Below are 17,091 nucleotides of genomic sequence, written 5' to 3'. Positions count from 1 at the left end.
CTGTCTTTGAACTGTCTTTGAACGGTGCCAAGAAAATGTCGAATGTTTTCGATTAACAAAGTGTCAAACCTTACAAAATTATATCGAGGGTATAACCAACAAAGCTCCTTCAATACTTAAGTTAGTTTTGTTTATGAGGTGTCGATCAAAGTGTCGAATCTTTCGAAACCGAATGTGATAGAACTTGTGTGCAATGAAGAGTCGAAGAACGAAACTGATGGTGATAGGACCTTTCTTTCATAATGGGATTTTAGGACATCTATACTTGAAGACCTATATTAATTTAATGTTGAGGAATAATTATGCTACGTCGAATACGAAAAACGTGCAATAATCATAGACGTAACTTATAATGTCTTAGGTGCCAAACGTGATATCAACATAGTGCTAGAGTATCATGTCGAGTTATCGATCAATATAGTGTCAAGCTATCAAGCATGAGATATCAAAGTATCATCCACATAGTGCTAGAACATGACATTATGATGTTAGTAATAGGTGTCGGTTACACCAATCACCCCCATATGAGCAAGTGCGCTATGCCAACACCGGCAGTGCAATTGCACGAGCATCAAACCGGGTTGACTCCACGACGTGCATTAGCACATCAGACAGTCAAATACGAACGAACACTGGGAATATAGCAAACCGGTGTTTAATCATTTTAGCACGAGCGTCGTACGAGCCCCGACATCAACCCATCACTAATAAAACAAACCACCAGCACCAGATTCTGCTCAATCATTGTCTTAGTATCGACTCAGAGGACACCGAGGATTAGATTAGATCATGCAAAGCAATCCGGTTTGGTTTGCCTTCTCGATCCCACATCAATGGTTGCATGAATCCACCTGTGTCACGGTGTGAGGCTGTATCAATGATTTGGACTCGGTAATTGCACTGCACCGATTGATTCTTCCAAAAGGTTGTGCAGCATGGCGCGTTCGCTGTAACATTCTCGCAAAGGACAACGGAGCTGCTCTCCCCCAACACTAATTGCTTTTAGTGGAGCACGAAATCCAACATATAAAGTAGTGGTGCCATGTAAAGCTTCCTTCCTTGACACAGCCTCCTTTGCCCAAGCACCACTGCCATGGCTTCCTCTCCCTCCTTCTTCTTCTTCTTCTTCTTGCTTCTCCTCACACCCTCGCTTGCCTCACCACCACCTCCACCTTCCTCCACGTTAATCCAAACCACATGCAGCCTGACGTCCAACTACGACTTCTGCGTCGCCGCGCTCCGATCCGACCCTCGCAGCCTGAGAGCCAAGGACGTCAAGTCCCTCTCCGCCATCGCTCTCCGGATCTCCGTCGCCAAGGCGAAGACCACAGCGGCGTACGCGGCCAGCCTCGCCAAGAACGCTACCGAGGCGGCGGCGTCCCGGTCGGCGTTCCGGACCTGCGCGGAGAAGTACAAGAACGCCGGCGAGGCGCTGCGGTGGGCGCTCGGCTCGCTGGCGCAGGAGAACTACGACTACGCCTGCGTGCACGTCGGCGCGGCCCAGGAGTACGCCAGCACATGCGGCAGGCTCTTCTTCCGGAGGAATCCCGGCATGGCGTTCCCGGCGGCGATGGCCAAAAGAGAGGATGAGCTGCAGCGCCTGTGTGGCACTGCCTTCGACATCATCTCCCAGCTTGGTTGATACACGCATTTTGTCAAACACTCGTACCGACTCATAGCATATCAATGATATAAGCATCATAAGTTGTACTGTGGTATTTTGGGATTAGAAAACCCCAATTGATATCCAGTCATGCTGTCATGAACTTGTGGTGTGACTACCGTACCTTATTATATGAAGAGGAAGTGGTGAAGGTTGTTGCTCGTCTCCTAGCAATTACCATCCATATGAGAGACAGGACCTTGAAGCTTTACTGGTTGTAGCTATGATTGAAGGAATATGGTTTTGGCTGTGGCTTTCGGTAAAGGTCTTTGCCACACCCTCTTTTGAGAGGCTTCTCTACTAAGCACAGCATCCACAGCGTTGTCCTCTGCTCTTCATGTCTTGGGGTATATATGAAGCCTGTGTGATTGGACCACAGGGATCAAGTAGACTCACCGACATCCTTGCGAGCAGGAGAGTCCTCTCAGGCCTCTTGGCCACAGAGAGAATAGCCTGATGGGCCAAAGATGGGCCGACCATAAACAAGGATGCTTTTTTTTTTAGTCGGAGCAACGCTAAGAGTTAGGGTTTGTCGAGGGGCACCTTTCGTCTCTATATAGACGCGGTTGGCGGCCATCGCATCGCCGTCCGGCCTCTGCGTCGTCTCCGTTGATCCCCTTCTCTACGGTTTTTGTTCTTGGTCTTTATCTTCTCTCTGGATCGGGCTGTGGCGATGATGAAGACGACAGTCATGCACCACGCTGATGAGGAATTCTCCTCGAATGTGCTGACGACAAAGTCTTGTACCCATTTTTCTCTCTGAGTCTTCCCGATCTGTGATTCTTTTCTTGTCAGTCTCTCGGTTGTGGTTGGCTAGGTTGGTTTGTCTTCTCATCTGATCGCCGGACTTGTCTCTTTTGTGTTAGATCTAAGCGTAATGCCTCTGTCTTTTCTCCGATCATTCTTTCCCTTCCTCTTTTTCTTTGTGGGGGTAGAACAAATATCAGATGAACCATGCTGCCGACCGAACTGGCTACTCGTGTGCCCTGTAGATGCCGCATTTCTATATGCTGCTTTTAGTAGGTTAGATCGGAGATGTTTCCTGGGCAACACACTTGCAATAGAATTACATTATGCACGCCTTTGGTTCATGCGGACGTCTGTTGACCGGAAGATGTACTAAGCCTCTTCACAAGAATGCGGACGTCTTCACAGCCAAATACATCGGAGAAATCACTGCCTGCAAAAGAATCAGAGACACAACTTCGGAAGCAGTCATTTACCCTCTTGATCGATCGATACATCAACTGCTATAATGTCAGGACTTATTCACATTCCAGTTGAATCCTGGAAAGAAACTATACCCAAACATCAAACCGATAATTTAGCGTGGGAGGATGAGTCCATCAGGATTGACTTGAGCCGACGGGCTTCAGTACCAATACACTCGCGATCAAATAGAGCAGAGACGACGGCAACACCTTTCAGGCTCGGGACGCTAATCTCCATCACTGAGCCAGCATTTGCAGCGCTGATACCACCAATGGCGACCACAGGCACTTTGGAAGCCAGACAAACCGCCTTCAAGCCATCCAAACCCACCGTGAGATTGTTGGCCTTTGTAGTAGTCGGGAAAACACCCCCACAGCCGATGTAATCCGCGCCATCCGCCCATGCCTGCGCTGCTTGTGCTGCGGTCTTACATGAGACGCCGATGATCTTTTGAGGCCCTAAAATGCTACGAGCAACTCGAGCTGGCATATCAGATTGCCCTACATGCACGCCATCGGCATCACAGGCGAGTGCAACATCAACTCGGTCATTGATCAGCAGCGGCACTCCGTTGGATCGGCATATTTCCAAGCAAGCGTTTGCTGCTTCGATGAAGTCACGGGTCTCAGCCTCCTTGTCTCTGATAGCATGAGGAGAATAAGAAGAATCGAAACCTCAGCAGAACTAAGAACTGAAGCAATTCGCATGTTTCATACCTCAACTGAACAATGGTGGCACCTCCTTCGATGGATGCTTTCACGGCATCCACAATGGAACGACCCCACTTCCTGTTCATCCCAGAATCCGTAACTGCGTACAAGAACAGATCATTAGCATAAAATGATCTCGCTCCTGCAGTATGGGCATGAGTGTTGAGATCAAATAAGTGGTCCAAGGGGCCTTGAGGTCCGTTTCCAATTAAGATATCTTTGCTGTAGTCAAGAGCACTCTCGACAAACGTCTTGGCCCTCTGCAAAAATTAACAGGCAACTTGAAGTTCATAAGCTTGTGTAATTGAATTTACAGTTTATATGCACAAGAGGATCACCTGAACAGCTTGCAGCATCGGGGAACCTTTGGCGAGCTCTGCTGCTATGCATGAAGCAAGAGTGCATCCAGTGCCATGGGTGTTACGGGTGTTTACGTGTGATCCGCGTAACACATGATAATTTTCTCCTACAAGAAGAAAATCCCAATTCAGTTCAATAACTAAGCGAAAAGGCTTACGGATGAGCCGATATGGCTGTCAAGAGGTAGAGGCATACCATCAAAAAATACATCAGTTGCTTCTGATGAACCTGGGAGATGACCACCTTTCACAAGTACATTCCTGCAAATGATACCTCATCAACATAATTCTCAAAGGAATCGAAATAGAAGCTTTGATCATTCATAGCATCTCGTTTTCTTGGTCTAACATCAAAAGGACAATCATGTCAGGATACCAGAATATTACGGTCACAACATGAAACTGAGGAAAAATACATCTTGGCATGATCATGTCTCTGATATTTGGAAAACATCAATAGAAATTTTCATAATCTGGTTTCGACAAACTTCAAGCAACTTACTAATATATCCATCTAATGGGAGAAGACTTGCATAGAACAGATAAACTCAAAAACATAACAAAGATCAAGGAAACTACTGTTAGCATCAAGTCCTACATTTTCTAGCATCATACAATGCTCTAGATTAAAGACAACTCATAGGATCATTGGAAAAATAAGTAAGAAATAACACATATTTAACCTACGATTATAGAGTTTGCAAAACAAGAAGCATGGGTGACAAACTGAAAATACCACAGAAACATATAGTGAAGTAAAAATATCATGAATGGCCTATTATCATTTTACCAAAACTATCCATGAAACACCGACACGATGAGTGCATATATGAGAGGTCAAAGGATAAGGTGACTGAAGTGGGTGATAAAGAAACAATATACTAGCATGAGAATAGAGAACACTGAACGATTTAGAACATACACAACTTCAAAATGAATGCAGAAACTTACCTGGGACCTAAGTTATGTATAGATTTTGCTGCAGAACACATGTCAGATACTGTTCTAAATGACATGCCTCCAAGTAAAGCTGATGCTTCTTTGAGATTTGGAGTAACAATATCAGCCATCGCAAAAAGTTCATCCCTGAAATACAGAACTACATATTTCATGTGCACCTTCAAAATAAGTGCATTTAACTCATTTGTGTGACTCGTGATGGTTCACATCAACCAACAATTCATCTAATATCATATGGCCTATACCGATATCCTGAAAGTGTTGATGGCCCAGCAAGCATGTCGCCGCTTGTAGAAACCATGACTGGATCCACAACTAAAGCTGCCTTCCAAATTATAACAATATCAACTAAGGTACTGATAAATTATCATGCAAGTTCATTTGTCCTCGAGCCATTACCTTTAACAGGGAACTCCTGAAGACTACGGCATAGAACTTTTATTATGCCTACAGAAGGAAGCATCCCCGTCTTTACCTGTCAGGTTGAAACAAAAAATTGTATTGAAAGGAAAGAAGACCAGAAAAGAGACAGAAACAGAGAGCTAATAGCGATAAATACATTAGGGGAGAAAGGGTTTGAATAATTTCAACTCAAACTACTGACAATTTAGCAATCTGGGAACAGAACATCCAAACAAAAGAAAACAAAACTAACAAACAAAGAAAGCACTACAGCATATCAACAGACAGAAATTAACCACAAAAACAGAGTGAAGGTGATCAAATGGAATGAACAAAAATTGGCAGGTAACATGTTATCCAAGAATCGAATATGCTAGAGGTAACCATGGTGAATATATAATTAGATTTAGAATATGGAGAAGCCATCACACCTAATCTATTTACTTACATCATCAAAGTTATATCAACCAGACTAGATCTTTGTATGCACAGAATGGAGTAACAACACCAATGCCACAAGCAACTCATATCAGAGCACATATTCATAACAACACCAATGTGATAGATTTAAAGGCTTCCTATCTGCATTACCGCATTTATTTCCCACATATACCTCATATCAGAGCACTTATTCATACAAAGTTAGATGCCTATGCCAAATATCAACCATTTGCTCGAGTGAACAATAACTAGACTTCGACATCACACATCTCCAATGTGCAAATTACAAAGCTTAGGATGTACATTTCAGGAAAAAATATAAAGAAAGAATAAAGAAACTTCAACATATTAGAGAAACGTGTGAAAACATAACAATTAGATGGAATCATAGACATTAGAGAAATATCTTTTTATGTATTCAGTCGTATGGTGGGAAAAGAATACTATCATGATATAGTGGCAACATTTGTTACCATATAACATGGCATTTCAAACCACGCAAGAAAGAAGAAACACGCATCACCACAAGCGTTCACCGTTTAATATGCATGACTTGACATAGTTAAAGTTATCTCAGTATCATACCACATCGACAGCCATATCGGAAAGCACCGATCTCAGCTGCTCCGCCACGAACGCCTCCGGCACGGGATGGACACCCTGCCACACATCCAAATCAATCCCCAAAGGCCTGACGCCTACTCGTCGTAAAAGCAGAAAGAGGCCAAGAGATCTCAGACCTGAACCCCGACGGTATTCTGCGCGGTGACGGCCGTGATGACGGAGGAGCAGTATGCGCCGAGGGCCCCGCAGGCCTTGATGTCGGCCTGGATCCCGGCTCCGGCGCCAGAGTCGGACCCGGCGACGGTGAGCACGTGAGGCATCCTCCTCCCGCTGCCGTTTCCCGCCGCCATCACCACTGCGGTCGTCCACCGCGCGCTCCCAGGGATCCGCCCGCCCGATCTCGACGAAGGCCGCGTGTAAATCTGGAGAAAGTACGGTACAGCAGATCATGATCGAAGGCTTGATTACGCTACAAAGCTGAGACGTGGAAATGATGAGTACCAGAGAAGACGGAGAAGCGGTGGCGACGGCGGCGACTGCCATGAAGCTTGATGTGTCAAATGAAGGGTTGATTTGCATCTTTGATGCCCTAAATCTTCGCGAATCGCACGAATCTAAAAGCTCCAACATTATCCCAAAATCCCTTAAAAATAACCCCGAAAATGGCCGTTAACGGGTTAGAGCACGCCGAGCCGATCCGATCCGCCTCGGTGTAGCCTCCGGATGAATCACTTCCAATCGGATCCTTCAATCTAACATCAGATGCTGCACACCCATGATCTGATCGGATCGGGTCGGATCAAACGCGGACGGAGGCCGAACCGGATATTAATCTCCTTTGTACTCAGTCGACATTTTTCCCTTCGATTCCGGCCCTCCTTCCACCGAAAAGAAACCCTACTCCGATCTCTCTTGGAGTCGGAATCCCTCAGCGGCATTGCGTCTCGCCCCCCGGCGTCTCTCGTGATCCCTTCTCACCTTTTCTCTTGCCTTATCTTGGGTGCCATTTCTTCGCACTGCGCTTAGGGAGGTCGTCGATCCTTGTCTGCATGATCAATGTCATCAAGTTGATGTGTAGTTATTGCGTTCAACATTTTGATTATATCAACATTGCGTTCGAGTAGGGTATGGATTATATTTCTTCTAACAAAATTGTCTCATTGCCATCACCATGCCATGTTTAATCCACATTGTTCATCTCAAGTGCTAGAAGCATTTCAACTCTGCAAGGTCAGATATGGATTACCAATGCATGGTAGGGTAGATCAGCCTAATCACTGGGGCTACCCTTCTAATGTTTCTTCTTTTATTTGTCTGTCTTATTCTATTAATCAATATTGGATAAGGGTAATAGAAGTGGGTATGATCAAGAAAAGGCTATACAGCTTTTGGGATTAGTACATCAAAGGAATGTGTAAGGTTGTGAGATATTGTTTGTGGCATAGTCAACTATTGCCACAAAGTGAATATTGGTGGGCTACAGGCTTCCTTGACATTGAAGCTTCATAAGTGGACAAGGAAGCATATCATGGTGAAAAGTCAAAATTCTAAAATTAGTATTTTGCAATTGGTATGGAGGATGTAGCAGCAGGGGTCAACACTTGGTGGTATTCAAGAAAGCTTTGGGGGTGCTGTTGGATGTTACTTTGAGATGAGTGCTTGAGCATTGCAATTAGTGCACCAGATCAAGGCACTTCAAAGAAAACTTGGATAGGTTAAAAGTAACAAAGAATTGGCATGTGATGTAATCTTCAATGTTATAGTAAGCTGAGAGAATCTGTTACTATCTAAGCAAGTCAGAGGATGGTTGATAGTAATATCTTTTCTCATAAATTCAAGAAATAAAACTCAATTACAATTTCTGCATTTGTCTTTATCTCCTACAAGTTCATACGAAATATAGTTCTACAGGATGTAATATGGTAACACACTAACAATTGTGTTTGATTTTGTGGTCCTTTTGCTGCTAGAGGATACAAAATTTTCATTCACAACCAATTTCCTTAGTCTCTAGCTTGTATATGCTTTGGAGATTCTAGTCAGTTTAGTTCAAGTGTTATACCTCATGATGATCTTCATCTATAAGCCGAATCAACTTTGATCTTACTTTTTAATTCTGTAGTGTCTGAAGCATTCGTGATGGATCCAAAGGCAGATTCCGCTTTTGATCTGGATGAAGAACGTGTTGTAAGTGATGATTAGATTCCTTGTTGTTGTCTATGGTGCTTGCTCATTCTTTTCTTCCATCAATTTCTACAGTCCCTAGTTTGGTAGTTCGATGAAGTTCCATATTGAACACAAAAGAAGTTAATGCTAGGTATATCTTTGTTCCAGTAGATCCTAATAAGCAAAACTTTATGACTCTGCAATTGACCAACTTCTGCTTCAATCAACTAAATATGGGCAACTAATGGTGTCTTCAATGGATCACCTTCAGTGGAAAGTCTCCGATAGGGCAGAAATAATGCCTAGGTTCTCATGGGTATCAGACCTTGCAATTGTAGACTCACAAAGTACAGCAGAATCCTCTGGTAAAAGGACAAATGCCCATACTGCTGGTTCAGAGTCTTGATTGGATTCTAGAGGTTTGAAAATTACAATGAGAAAAGCCAGAGTTGATTTAGAAGATTCTGCAAGGACATTGAATCCAAAACCAAAAGTTGCTCCCTCTGCTCCCTCGTCATTTGACTTTCCTGGTGAAGATACCAAGCACTTTAACAAGGTGCAAACTAGCTTTTCCTCATTTCCTACAACCTAAATTGGTTTAAGGTCACAATTTGATATGGCTTAACCTTGAGTAGGAATTTATTGCTTGCAAGCAGCCAAAAGTTTGGTGGGTGATTATTTACCTATTTTAAGTTTTCCTTATTGATATTAAGAGAAGAATTGCATGACATCCCTGTGTTTTGGTATGCAGTTTGCATCTGTCTCATGTAAAATTGAAGGATGAAATGCACTTGAGAATGTAGCATCAGGCCGATAATCATCACTAGTTTAGCTGAAAAAGATAGACTGTTGTACTTTTAACTGCAGTCGTGCAGTTTGATCAAATTAAGATGATTTATTTTAATTTGATATTTAAGTCTTTTGTATCTTCCCTTTGCCCATTTTACACAGCTCTTCTCTTTATCTCAGGCAGTTGATATGTTTTCATCTCATGATTGTCTCAGGCTCCAAATCGGAGTTCTAGTTTACAAGCAGTTGAAGCTGCTCAAGGTTTCTCCCATGGTCGTGGTCGGATAATACCTTCACTCTCTAATGAAAGACAGGATGGGTTTTTCTATAGAGATAATCACATGAATCTGCCAAGGACCGCCCAGGCTGTTCATGGTCATAACCATTTTGGAGTGAATAAGAAATATAGCTCACACAAAACTTTCGAAGTTTCAAGAGAGCTAGTTCATGGTCCCAGGGCAAACAAATCGAATAGTTGTTTGGGCTCATCAACCAGAAACAACAATTTGAACCAGTTTGTTCGCAGAGATAAATATAACAAAACAGATTTTCAGATTGAATATGAAAATGCCAAGTTCTTCATGATAAAGTCATACAATGAAGACGATGTCCACAAAAGTGTCAAATACAATGTGTGGGCAAGTACTCCCAATGGTAATAAAAAGCTGGATGCTGTATTCTGGGTTGCAGAGAGATTAATGAAGAAGGGCTCAAAGTGTCCAATTTTCCTATTTTTCTCAGTGCGTAATGTTGTTTTATCTTATGCTTATTGGATTCGTTTAGTGTTTTATAAACTCAATATCTGGATCCTATAGCAATTACATATTAGTTCCTCAGTTTCTTCACATGAATTCTACTTTAGGCCTTCTTGTTGTTTAACCCTGCCATAGAAGAACGATTTTAATCAATTTGCTGATTGATAGATTACATTACAAGTGCCACTGCGAAGGTTGTTCATGATGTATTTATTTTTTGTGTCTTAAATTTGTTAATTTTGCTTTTCTTGTTAATTCAATGTTGATGTAAATTTCAGAAGCCAGACTTAATCTACTCCTCTTTTCTGATTATGCAGAGCTGTATAAATCACAATGGACATTACCCGTCAGAATTTCTCCATTGAGAAGTTATAGTTTATGGTTTTTATGGTCATTACTGAATTTTAAAATTCTCTTTTTGATTTCAGGTTAATGCCAGTGGTCAGTTTGTTGGTTTGGCTGAAATGATTGGACCTGTTGATTTCAACAAGAACCTTGATTTCTGGCAAAAAGAGACCTGGAATGGGTTTTTCCCAGTGAAGTGGCACATCATAAAGGACATACCTAACAGACTTTTTCAAAGTATTAGGCTTGAGAACAATGACAACAAGGCTGTAACATTTAGTAAGGATACTCAGGAGGTATCATTCTCTTTATCTTACATTGGTAACCTCATAGATTGAAGTCCACAATCTCTATGTTTCAAAAACCTTTCAGAATCTGTAAATTGATAGAAGAAACAACTAATCTAGAATACATTAATTACAGACCTTGAAATGGTTGCATTTTCTTCTTCTTCTTCTTCTTTTTTCGTTTGATTTCCTATCATGTAAGTGGTGCTAGGGCAACAATTTACTGTGGTTTTTGAGATGGTTGATCAAAAAAATAAAGATATAGAAAGAGAATTGTCATGTGCATGTGAGATCCAAAGATTCAGCAATCTGCAAGGGAATCTTTTACCTCAAATTTACTCTCTAGAGGACTTTGTTCCTGCATAAGGATAGACTATAAACAAATACTGTGTGATAGTAAATCACTAGTGATCAGTTACTCTTTCTACTACTGTCGAATGCCAGGGCGTCTTTAATCTCCCTTGTCAAGATGGGACTTCAAATGGTTGACCGATGAGCAATTTATTTTTTCTGACTTCCAGGAGATCTTATGTCTTTATTGATTATTGATATGCTTTGCAAAGTCTTTTGTGATTCTTTGCATTCAAAAAAATAGTCGTTTAACTTGACCTGTTATTATTATATACATTTTTTGTTTACATCTGCACTTTGCCTTTGTAGATAGGGCTGCCACAAGGTTTACAAATGCTGCACATATTCAAGGGCCACCCTCTGGGAACATCACTACTGGATGATTTCGGGTTCTATGAACAGAGAGAGAAATCACTGCAGGCCACAAGGAGAAGGCGGCCTGCTGTGATGGATGTAGATTTTGAATTCTATGATGACAGTTGTGGTAAAATTTTCATCCCCCATATCCCTGGTGGTTCTCATTTTTTGATTGCATGGAAAAAGGTTTCGCCAGACTTGAAGTAAAACTTCATAAGTAAGAAGCTAACCTATTGCGATTTTTTGATACAGGAAAAATTGGAAGCAGCAGTAAATGAAATGAATGTGACTGGAAAGTCTAGAAAATCTTGTGATCTCATGTGGGTGCCATCCAGCACCAGAGGACATTCAAATCATTCACAGGCAAGAAATTGACATTGCAGATTCTTGCCCTGATGCATGGGTTGGAGATTTCAAATTTACTGTTGCTCTCTCTCTCTTTTCTGTATGTAATATATATAGCATGCCATTTACAAACTTCCCGTGGCAGCTTTCACTCTCTCTCTCTCTCTCTCTTCTGTCTGTAATATATATAGCATGCCATTTACAAACTTCCCGTGGCAGCTTACTGCTTGCAGTTTCTTTTCTCTATTTGAACTTCGAGAACTGTTTGGCTTCTTCCCAAAGAAGAATGAGAACTGCTTCCATTGGCAGCAGCATCCCCAGCATACAGATTTAAACTTTTGGATCTACTTGAGAAGCAGATTTGCTTATGTTTATTTGCATTGGTACCAATATAAAGCACCAAAAATACCCCCCCTTTTATGACTTTAAAGTTTGTCTGTGTTTTTGCAGGGTAATATTTGTTGGTTGATTAAGTCCATGATTTCCTTTTTCACTAGCAGAAGAAAATTGTAATAGTCGTAACAGCTACATGTAGATAAACAGATATACTTAGCACTAAGGCTTGGTTGGTTATACTTAGCTGTAGTCTCCACCGAGGAAGTAATAGGTTCTGGCACTGGTGCTCCCTCCTCTACTAAGGTTTGTTCTGTCATCACGGACTTTGACACCCTACAACTGAGTAATCGAAGGTCATTTCCAATAGAAACAAGCACAATGGAATAAAGCGGATTGCAGCCATCAAACTACACGAGCAGAATTTAACTACTGCATCTCAACTTTGATCGTTGTCTCCTGCAGGAGTTTATTGCTTAAGCATGGATCACCAAACTCAGTAAACCTTAAAGCAAAAGAAACGCACACTCATTTACTTGATCTGGTACGGATTTTGATGTCCAAGTCATGGAGGTTCAGCAGCAGCTCATCAGACTTAGCATCGCTCGGTTTGCAGTGCCACTTCCGTAGCAGCTTCAATCCGTCTTAAAGCTAGAAATGCAGGGTTCTTTGCGATTGCCTGACCTATAAGCCGGGCACCCTGATAATTGATGATAAAGACACAATTAGCAGTTGATTTCTCAAGGATTAGACAAGCACCAGATCAGTTCCACATTTGGGGGAACTGGGAGTCATTCTATGTTCAATGCACTTGATGCAACTACATACATTAAACATGATGGGGGTTATCAAATGTCTACGAAAATTAAAGGTGTGATTCTAAAAATGTATAAGAAAGTCAATCAATTTGAAAATGTATTAATCAAGTCAGAACTCATTGCAAAAAAAAAAAAGAGGCTTCTACAGAATACAAGGCCAGATTTCTTAACCATCTTTTGTAATTTTGTTGAGAGAATTTGAAGATAAGATTCGTGCATTTGTAAGTAAATACATCATTCACAATGTTGAAACTAGGATATGGATTTTACCTACCACAACTTAGCATGAGAAGGGATAGATAACAATTTATTGAGAAACAACTGCAGTTTAGTAGCATGTGACCATCTCATCTACAGGTTACTCTTTAATCAGAAAAGATGTAGAATCATACCAGCAATCTGTTGTCCTTACCCAATTCATTGAAATAAATATACAATCTAGGGGCCCCTGACCATCTCATCTACAGGTTGCTCTTTAGCCAGAAAAGATGTAGAATCATACAAGCAATATTGATGTTAATTGATTGATAGAGAACTACAATTTAGGAGCATGTGACCAATCTCACCTACAGGTTGTTATGAGTAAACAACTAAAGCCATAAGAGACTTGGTGTTAATTAATTTAGTTTCTCAGAGCAATATGCTAATTACTGCCAAACGAATAGTAATAAAAAAGAATTCCTAGTACATTGAAAGCATTATGTAAATTATGATTCTATCTCACCTGTGCTCTTATGATAGCACATTTCTTATCTTGCTCTGCCTTCTCCACAATGAACTTTGCCTGCTCAGCCTCCCGTGCTGCCACCTGTTTTGCTTCTGTCCCTACCAAAGCTCAAGGATGCAATTGAGACATCATACAGAGACAGCCTGAAAATGCTGATCAAACACATCCATTTTTTTTTAACCTTCAGAATCATCCACATATCTATTTACACTGAAAAAAAATCCTTTACGAACTATATCAAGCATACTTCCCTTTGTGTGATCAGCTGGCTGGCATTGCATTGTGCCACCACAGATTTCAGTGTCTAATGAATAATAGATGACAGAACTGTCTCATTGTAATTCTCCCCAAGAGTAAGGTATATTGTAGCCAAGCAGTCCGCAAATGGCCATGTCAGAACACGAAGCCCAATTTTTACCTAAGCAAAAGGAAAAAAAAAAGATTTTAAAAACTAAATTGTTGTAAATCAAAAGACATCTTGATGCAAATATTCAAGCAACAAAAATGATATTGCTATCAAATTAACAGGTAGACTTTCCAAATATTCCGGATCAAGAGGGACACTCTCAAACTGTTCACAATTGACAAGCACAGTTTCCAACCTTTTCTAGTATCAAAGGCACCAACATAAATATGAATATATCTTATCATAGAAAGCCACTACTCCTCGCTCCCATTGTCTTGGCACAATAGACATACGTAACAATAGTAAAAGCTATAAAAAGATGATGCGAAGATGAGTATAATATTCTCAAAAAGGAATCATGTGCATGATACTCATTATATCAAATTCACAATAAAGCCATAGCTTGCCAAAGCTAAAAGGTAAGAAATAGAACCCTTCGCTTCATCTTCTAAAAATGAGAGCATTGAATGATGCATTGCTTAAAAGAGTAATAGAAGAAACAATATCTGAAGTTGCCTTAAAAAATAGATCAGAGTGAGGAATGAAAATACATTTGAGAAGAAACAAATTAAAGAGGTCTAGATGGCTCAACAAATGTCTGCCATTGTACCGTTGCCATTCAAACGGCGCCAATGATAGCCAGAATAAGGCAGATCTCTTTTTTCTCAAGTTAAAACTATCTCAAGAATCTGCTCGTGCATCGTTTTCACAACATGCAAACATTTGCCATTACAATAGCTACCAACTATTGAGAACAGAGGCTATGAGCCATTTAACTCCAGAAACAACTAATGTAAGAAATAGAAGATCTCCTCTAGCATGGTTGTGAGCCCATCGAGCCGATGCCTCACTTTGGGCAATCCTAATAATGACGAAACAATTCCATTGCTTGCAGGACATATGCAACCAATGCCTCACTTCATGAGTTATCAAAACAACACAACTTATAACAATTAGCAATGGTAGACAGTGTACCCAGAAATAATGAAACGTGAGTCCATAGGGCATCAGGGGAGTACCATTTGCAGATCACGGCTCCCTGAAGTACTCTCCACGAGCTGAGGCCATGCGCGAACATCGTATATGATTGGCCTCTCCAACCACGGCACCATCAGATGCGTTCCTTCGGGACAAACCTGCACAACGAAGCTCCACCTTACCTACGATAACCAGAACTAAAACCATCAAAACCGCATTCAGATAGCACTCCCTTCGATGAAACAGGAAAGATCCCCGAAACACAATCGCCACACCCGAATCGAACTTGGTAGCCTCAAAGGGCACTCCCCTCACCAAACTAACGAGGAAACCACACGATCGCCCTATTAGTCGACTAATTAGATCATTCGGGAAGACTTCGAGACGTTGTCCTTGATGCCGTAGATGCGATTGAAGCCGATGGCGCAGTGGCCACCTTCGCCGTTGCAGAGGCCGGCGCCGCCAAAGATCGCGACCTTGAGGAGGTTCGCTGCGGCGGCACCGGGGACGTTCGGGACCGCGCTCCACCCCTTCAAATTCATCGGTCCGTGGAAGCAAACGCGGCAGAAAGCGAGTTGTGGCGATCGGCAGTGGAGGGTTTTGGAACTTCTTGCCCGTGTCGAAGCAGAAACTCGTGGCGTTTATACGACCGAACGATTTTATCTCGATCTTGGAGTGATAAGATGAACGGCGTAAAAACATTATAAGTCGAGTCATAAAAGCTTGGATTGAAATAAATGTTTTATATATCATGTAAAGTAATTTTAATCGGATCAGGAATCAATTATCGGAGAACACTTACGTCCGCGATTACTAACATCGCGGGGGGATTAAGCGGGCCATTGACTTGGTCAACGACCCATCAGGATATTGGAGCTGGCACGTGCGGACCTGACTCCACCCGTTTCGGTTCGTTCCTTTTTTTTCCAAGTCAATTCTCCAACCTGTACCTCTCGACCACCTCCGACCGTCAAGAACGGCACCCCTTCCATCTCTATTCTTCGCTCCTTTTCTAATTCTTTTACCAGTAATCTTTCCTCTCTCTCTCTCTCTCTCTCTCTCTCCCTCGTGATGTTCGTTCCTGTCCGATCCCTGCATCTCCAATTCCGAAGGGTTGCATGAATCCATTAGCGTCTCGATCCCACCTCCGCCACCGCCACCTCGCCGACTCCCGGCTCATGAACGTGGGCTCTTCCCGATGGATTCTTCTTCTTCTTCTTCTTCTTCGCCCGGAAACATCGTCTTCTTCAGCGTGTCCAAGGAGAAGGACCTTCTGTACTCCTACAATGGCGGCGGCCAGGAGATCCAGGCTTTGGCTCTGAGCTGGTCGGACAAGGCGAAATACCATCACGCTTGGCACTCCCACACCGTCGACAACATGACCTTCGGCTTCCTGATGCAGGACGGGTATACATTCTTCGCCATCGACGACGACGGGAACACCGGCAACTCAGAGATCCTGCTGTTCCTGGAGCGCCTCCGGGACGCCTTCAGGGAGGTGGCCAAGGACGACAAGGTGGGAGACGAGCTCAGCTGGGTTATCAGAGTCCGAGCAGGCGACAAGACCAGGAACGCCTCCATGAAGGCGCAGCAGCTGTCGGGGGACACGCACGAGGAGAAGAGTCCGGAGGATGTCGGCGGCGTTTCGAGCAGGGCATTGAAGGTGGACGTGCTGCAGGGGCCGGCGGGCGGTGTGATTTCTCTGAGCCGGAGCTTGAGCTGCAGGCTGATGGCGCAGCAGCGGGCGCGGCGGTTGTGGTGGCGCCAGGTGAAGATTGTTGCCGCGGTCGACGCGCTGCTGTGTTTGACCATGTTTGCCGTGTGGCTGGTAGTATGCGAAGGCTTTCAATGTGTGTCTTGATGAGAGGATGAGGACGACGACGACGATGAGACTGCGTCATTAGACTTGAATCAGTCCACATCCTCTTGTTTTCGATCTGCAATTCTACGCCAAAGCAGAGTTGTTAGCCCAAAAAGATTTCATGCTGGAATGATGTTTGCTGAACGAAATGTTTGATTTATCACCAGTCAAATGTCCTGCCCAATCTGACGAAATGTCTTGTTGTTTGTCGTCATCATCTCCGTCCCTTCATGGACTTCGCGTACCTGCATACATTTAGCCT

General features: G+C 42.7%; 4 protein-coding genes, 1 non-coding gene and 1 pseudogene across 5 annotated transcripts; 4 read left to right on the top strand and 2 right to left on the bottom strand.

Annotated features, from left to right (window-relative positions):
- The first annotated feature begins 1,093 nt into the window (after positions 1–1,093).
- LOC135640822 (pectinesterase inhibitor 28-like) lies at positions 1,094–1,642 on the top strand. Its single transcript, XM_065155589.1, has one exon. The coding sequence runs from the start codon at positions 1,094–1,096 to the stop codon at positions 1,640–1,642; it is 549 nt and encodes a 182-aa protein (XP_065011661.1).
- A 689-nt stretch (positions 1,643–2,331) lies between these two features.
- Positions 2,332–2,430, top strand: LOC135641888 (small nucleolar RNA Z221/R21b). The gene has a single exon (XR_010497826.1). It is a non-coding gene; the product is annotated as a small nucleolar RNA Z221/R21b (small nucleolar RNA).
- Positions 2,431–2,857: 427 nt separating this feature from the next.
- Positions 2,858–7,131, bottom strand: LOC135583345 (probable thiamine biosynthetic bifunctional enzyme, chloroplastic). The gene is made up of 10 exons (XM_065155521.1): positions 6,813–7,131; positions 6,488–6,733; positions 6,333–6,407; positions 5,304–5,379; positions 5,150–5,225; positions 4,896–5,030; positions 4,141–4,205; positions 3,924–4,051; positions 3,592–3,845; positions 2,858–3,515 (listed from the first exon to the last, which is right to left on the bottom strand). The coding sequence occupies exons 1-10, from the start codon at positions 6,939–6,941 to the stop codon at positions 2,975–2,977; spliced, it is 1,725 nt and encodes a 574-aa protein (XP_065011593.1). The 5' UTR covers positions 6,942–7,131; the 3' UTR covers positions 2,858–2,974.
- On the top strand, positions 7,105–12,029 carry LOC135640784 (YTH domain-containing protein ECT4-like). Its single transcript, XM_065155523.1, has 6 exons — positions 7,105–7,274; positions 8,434–8,498; positions 9,482–10,006; positions 10,450–10,662; positions 11,314–11,488; positions 11,614–12,029. Exons 2-6 carry the CDS (start codon positions 8,451–8,453, stop codon positions 11,637–11,639), a joined length of 987 nt encoding a protein of 328 aa, XP_065011595.1. The 5' UTR covers positions 7,105–7,274; positions 8,434–8,450; the 3' UTR covers positions 11,640–12,029.
- A 23-nt stretch (positions 12,030–12,052) lies between these two features.
- Positions 12,053–15,892, bottom strand: LOC103988379 (prohibitin-1, mitochondrial-like; annotated as a pseudogene).
- A 274-nt stretch (positions 15,893–16,166) lies between these two features.
- LOC135640821 (phytolongin Phyl1.1-like) lies at positions 16,167–16,829 on the top strand. Its single transcript, XM_065155588.1, has one exon. The coding sequence runs from the start codon at positions 16,167–16,169 to the stop codon at positions 16,827–16,829; it is 663 nt and encodes a 220-aa protein (XP_065011660.1).
- Positions 16,830–17,091: the final 262 nt, after the last annotated feature.

This window comes from Musa acuminata, chromosome BXJ3-6 (assembly GCF_036884655.1).
Source record: "Musa acuminata AAA Group cultivar baxijiao chromosome BXJ3-6, Cavendish_Baxijiao_AAA, whole genome shotgun sequence".
NCBI lineage: Eukaryota > Viridiplantae > Streptophyta > Magnoliopsida > Zingiberales > Musaceae > Musa > Musa acuminata.
This window is presented reverse-complemented; position numbering and strand designations above follow the sequence as displayed.

Coding starts and splice junctions, on each gene's coding strand:
- LOC135640822 (XM_065155589.1), top strand. CDS start 1,094: ATGGCTTCCTCTCCCTCCTTCTTCTTCTTCTTCTTCTTGCTTCTCCTC.
- LOC135583345 (XM_065155521.1), bottom strand. CDS start 6,941: ATGTTGGAGCTTTTAGATTCGTGCGATTCGCGAAGATTTAGGGCATCA. Junction 6,408..6,487: donor AGAATACCGTCGGGGTTCAG/GTCTGAGATCTC, acceptor GATGTGTGGCAG/GGTGTCCATCCCGTGCCGGA. Junction 5,380..6,332: donor CCGATATGGCTGTCGATGTG/GTATGATACTGA, acceptor TCAACCTGACAG/GTAAAGACGGGGATGCTTCC.
- LOC135640821 (XM_065155588.1), top strand. CDS start 16,167: ATGGATTCTTCTTCTTCTTCTTCTTCTTCGCCCGGAAACATCGTCTTC.
- LOC135640784 (XM_065155523.1), top strand. CDS start 8,451: ATGGATCCAAAGGCAGATTCCGCTTTTGATCTGGATGAAGAACGTGTT. Junction 8,499..9,481: donor ATCTGGATGAAGAACGTGTT/GTAAGTGATGAT, acceptor TGATTGTCTCAG/GCTCCAAATCGGAGTTCTAG. Junction 10,663..11,313: donor TTAGTAAGGATACTCAGGAG/GTATCATTCTCT, acceptor TTGCCTTTGTAG/ATAGGGCTGCCACAAGGTTT.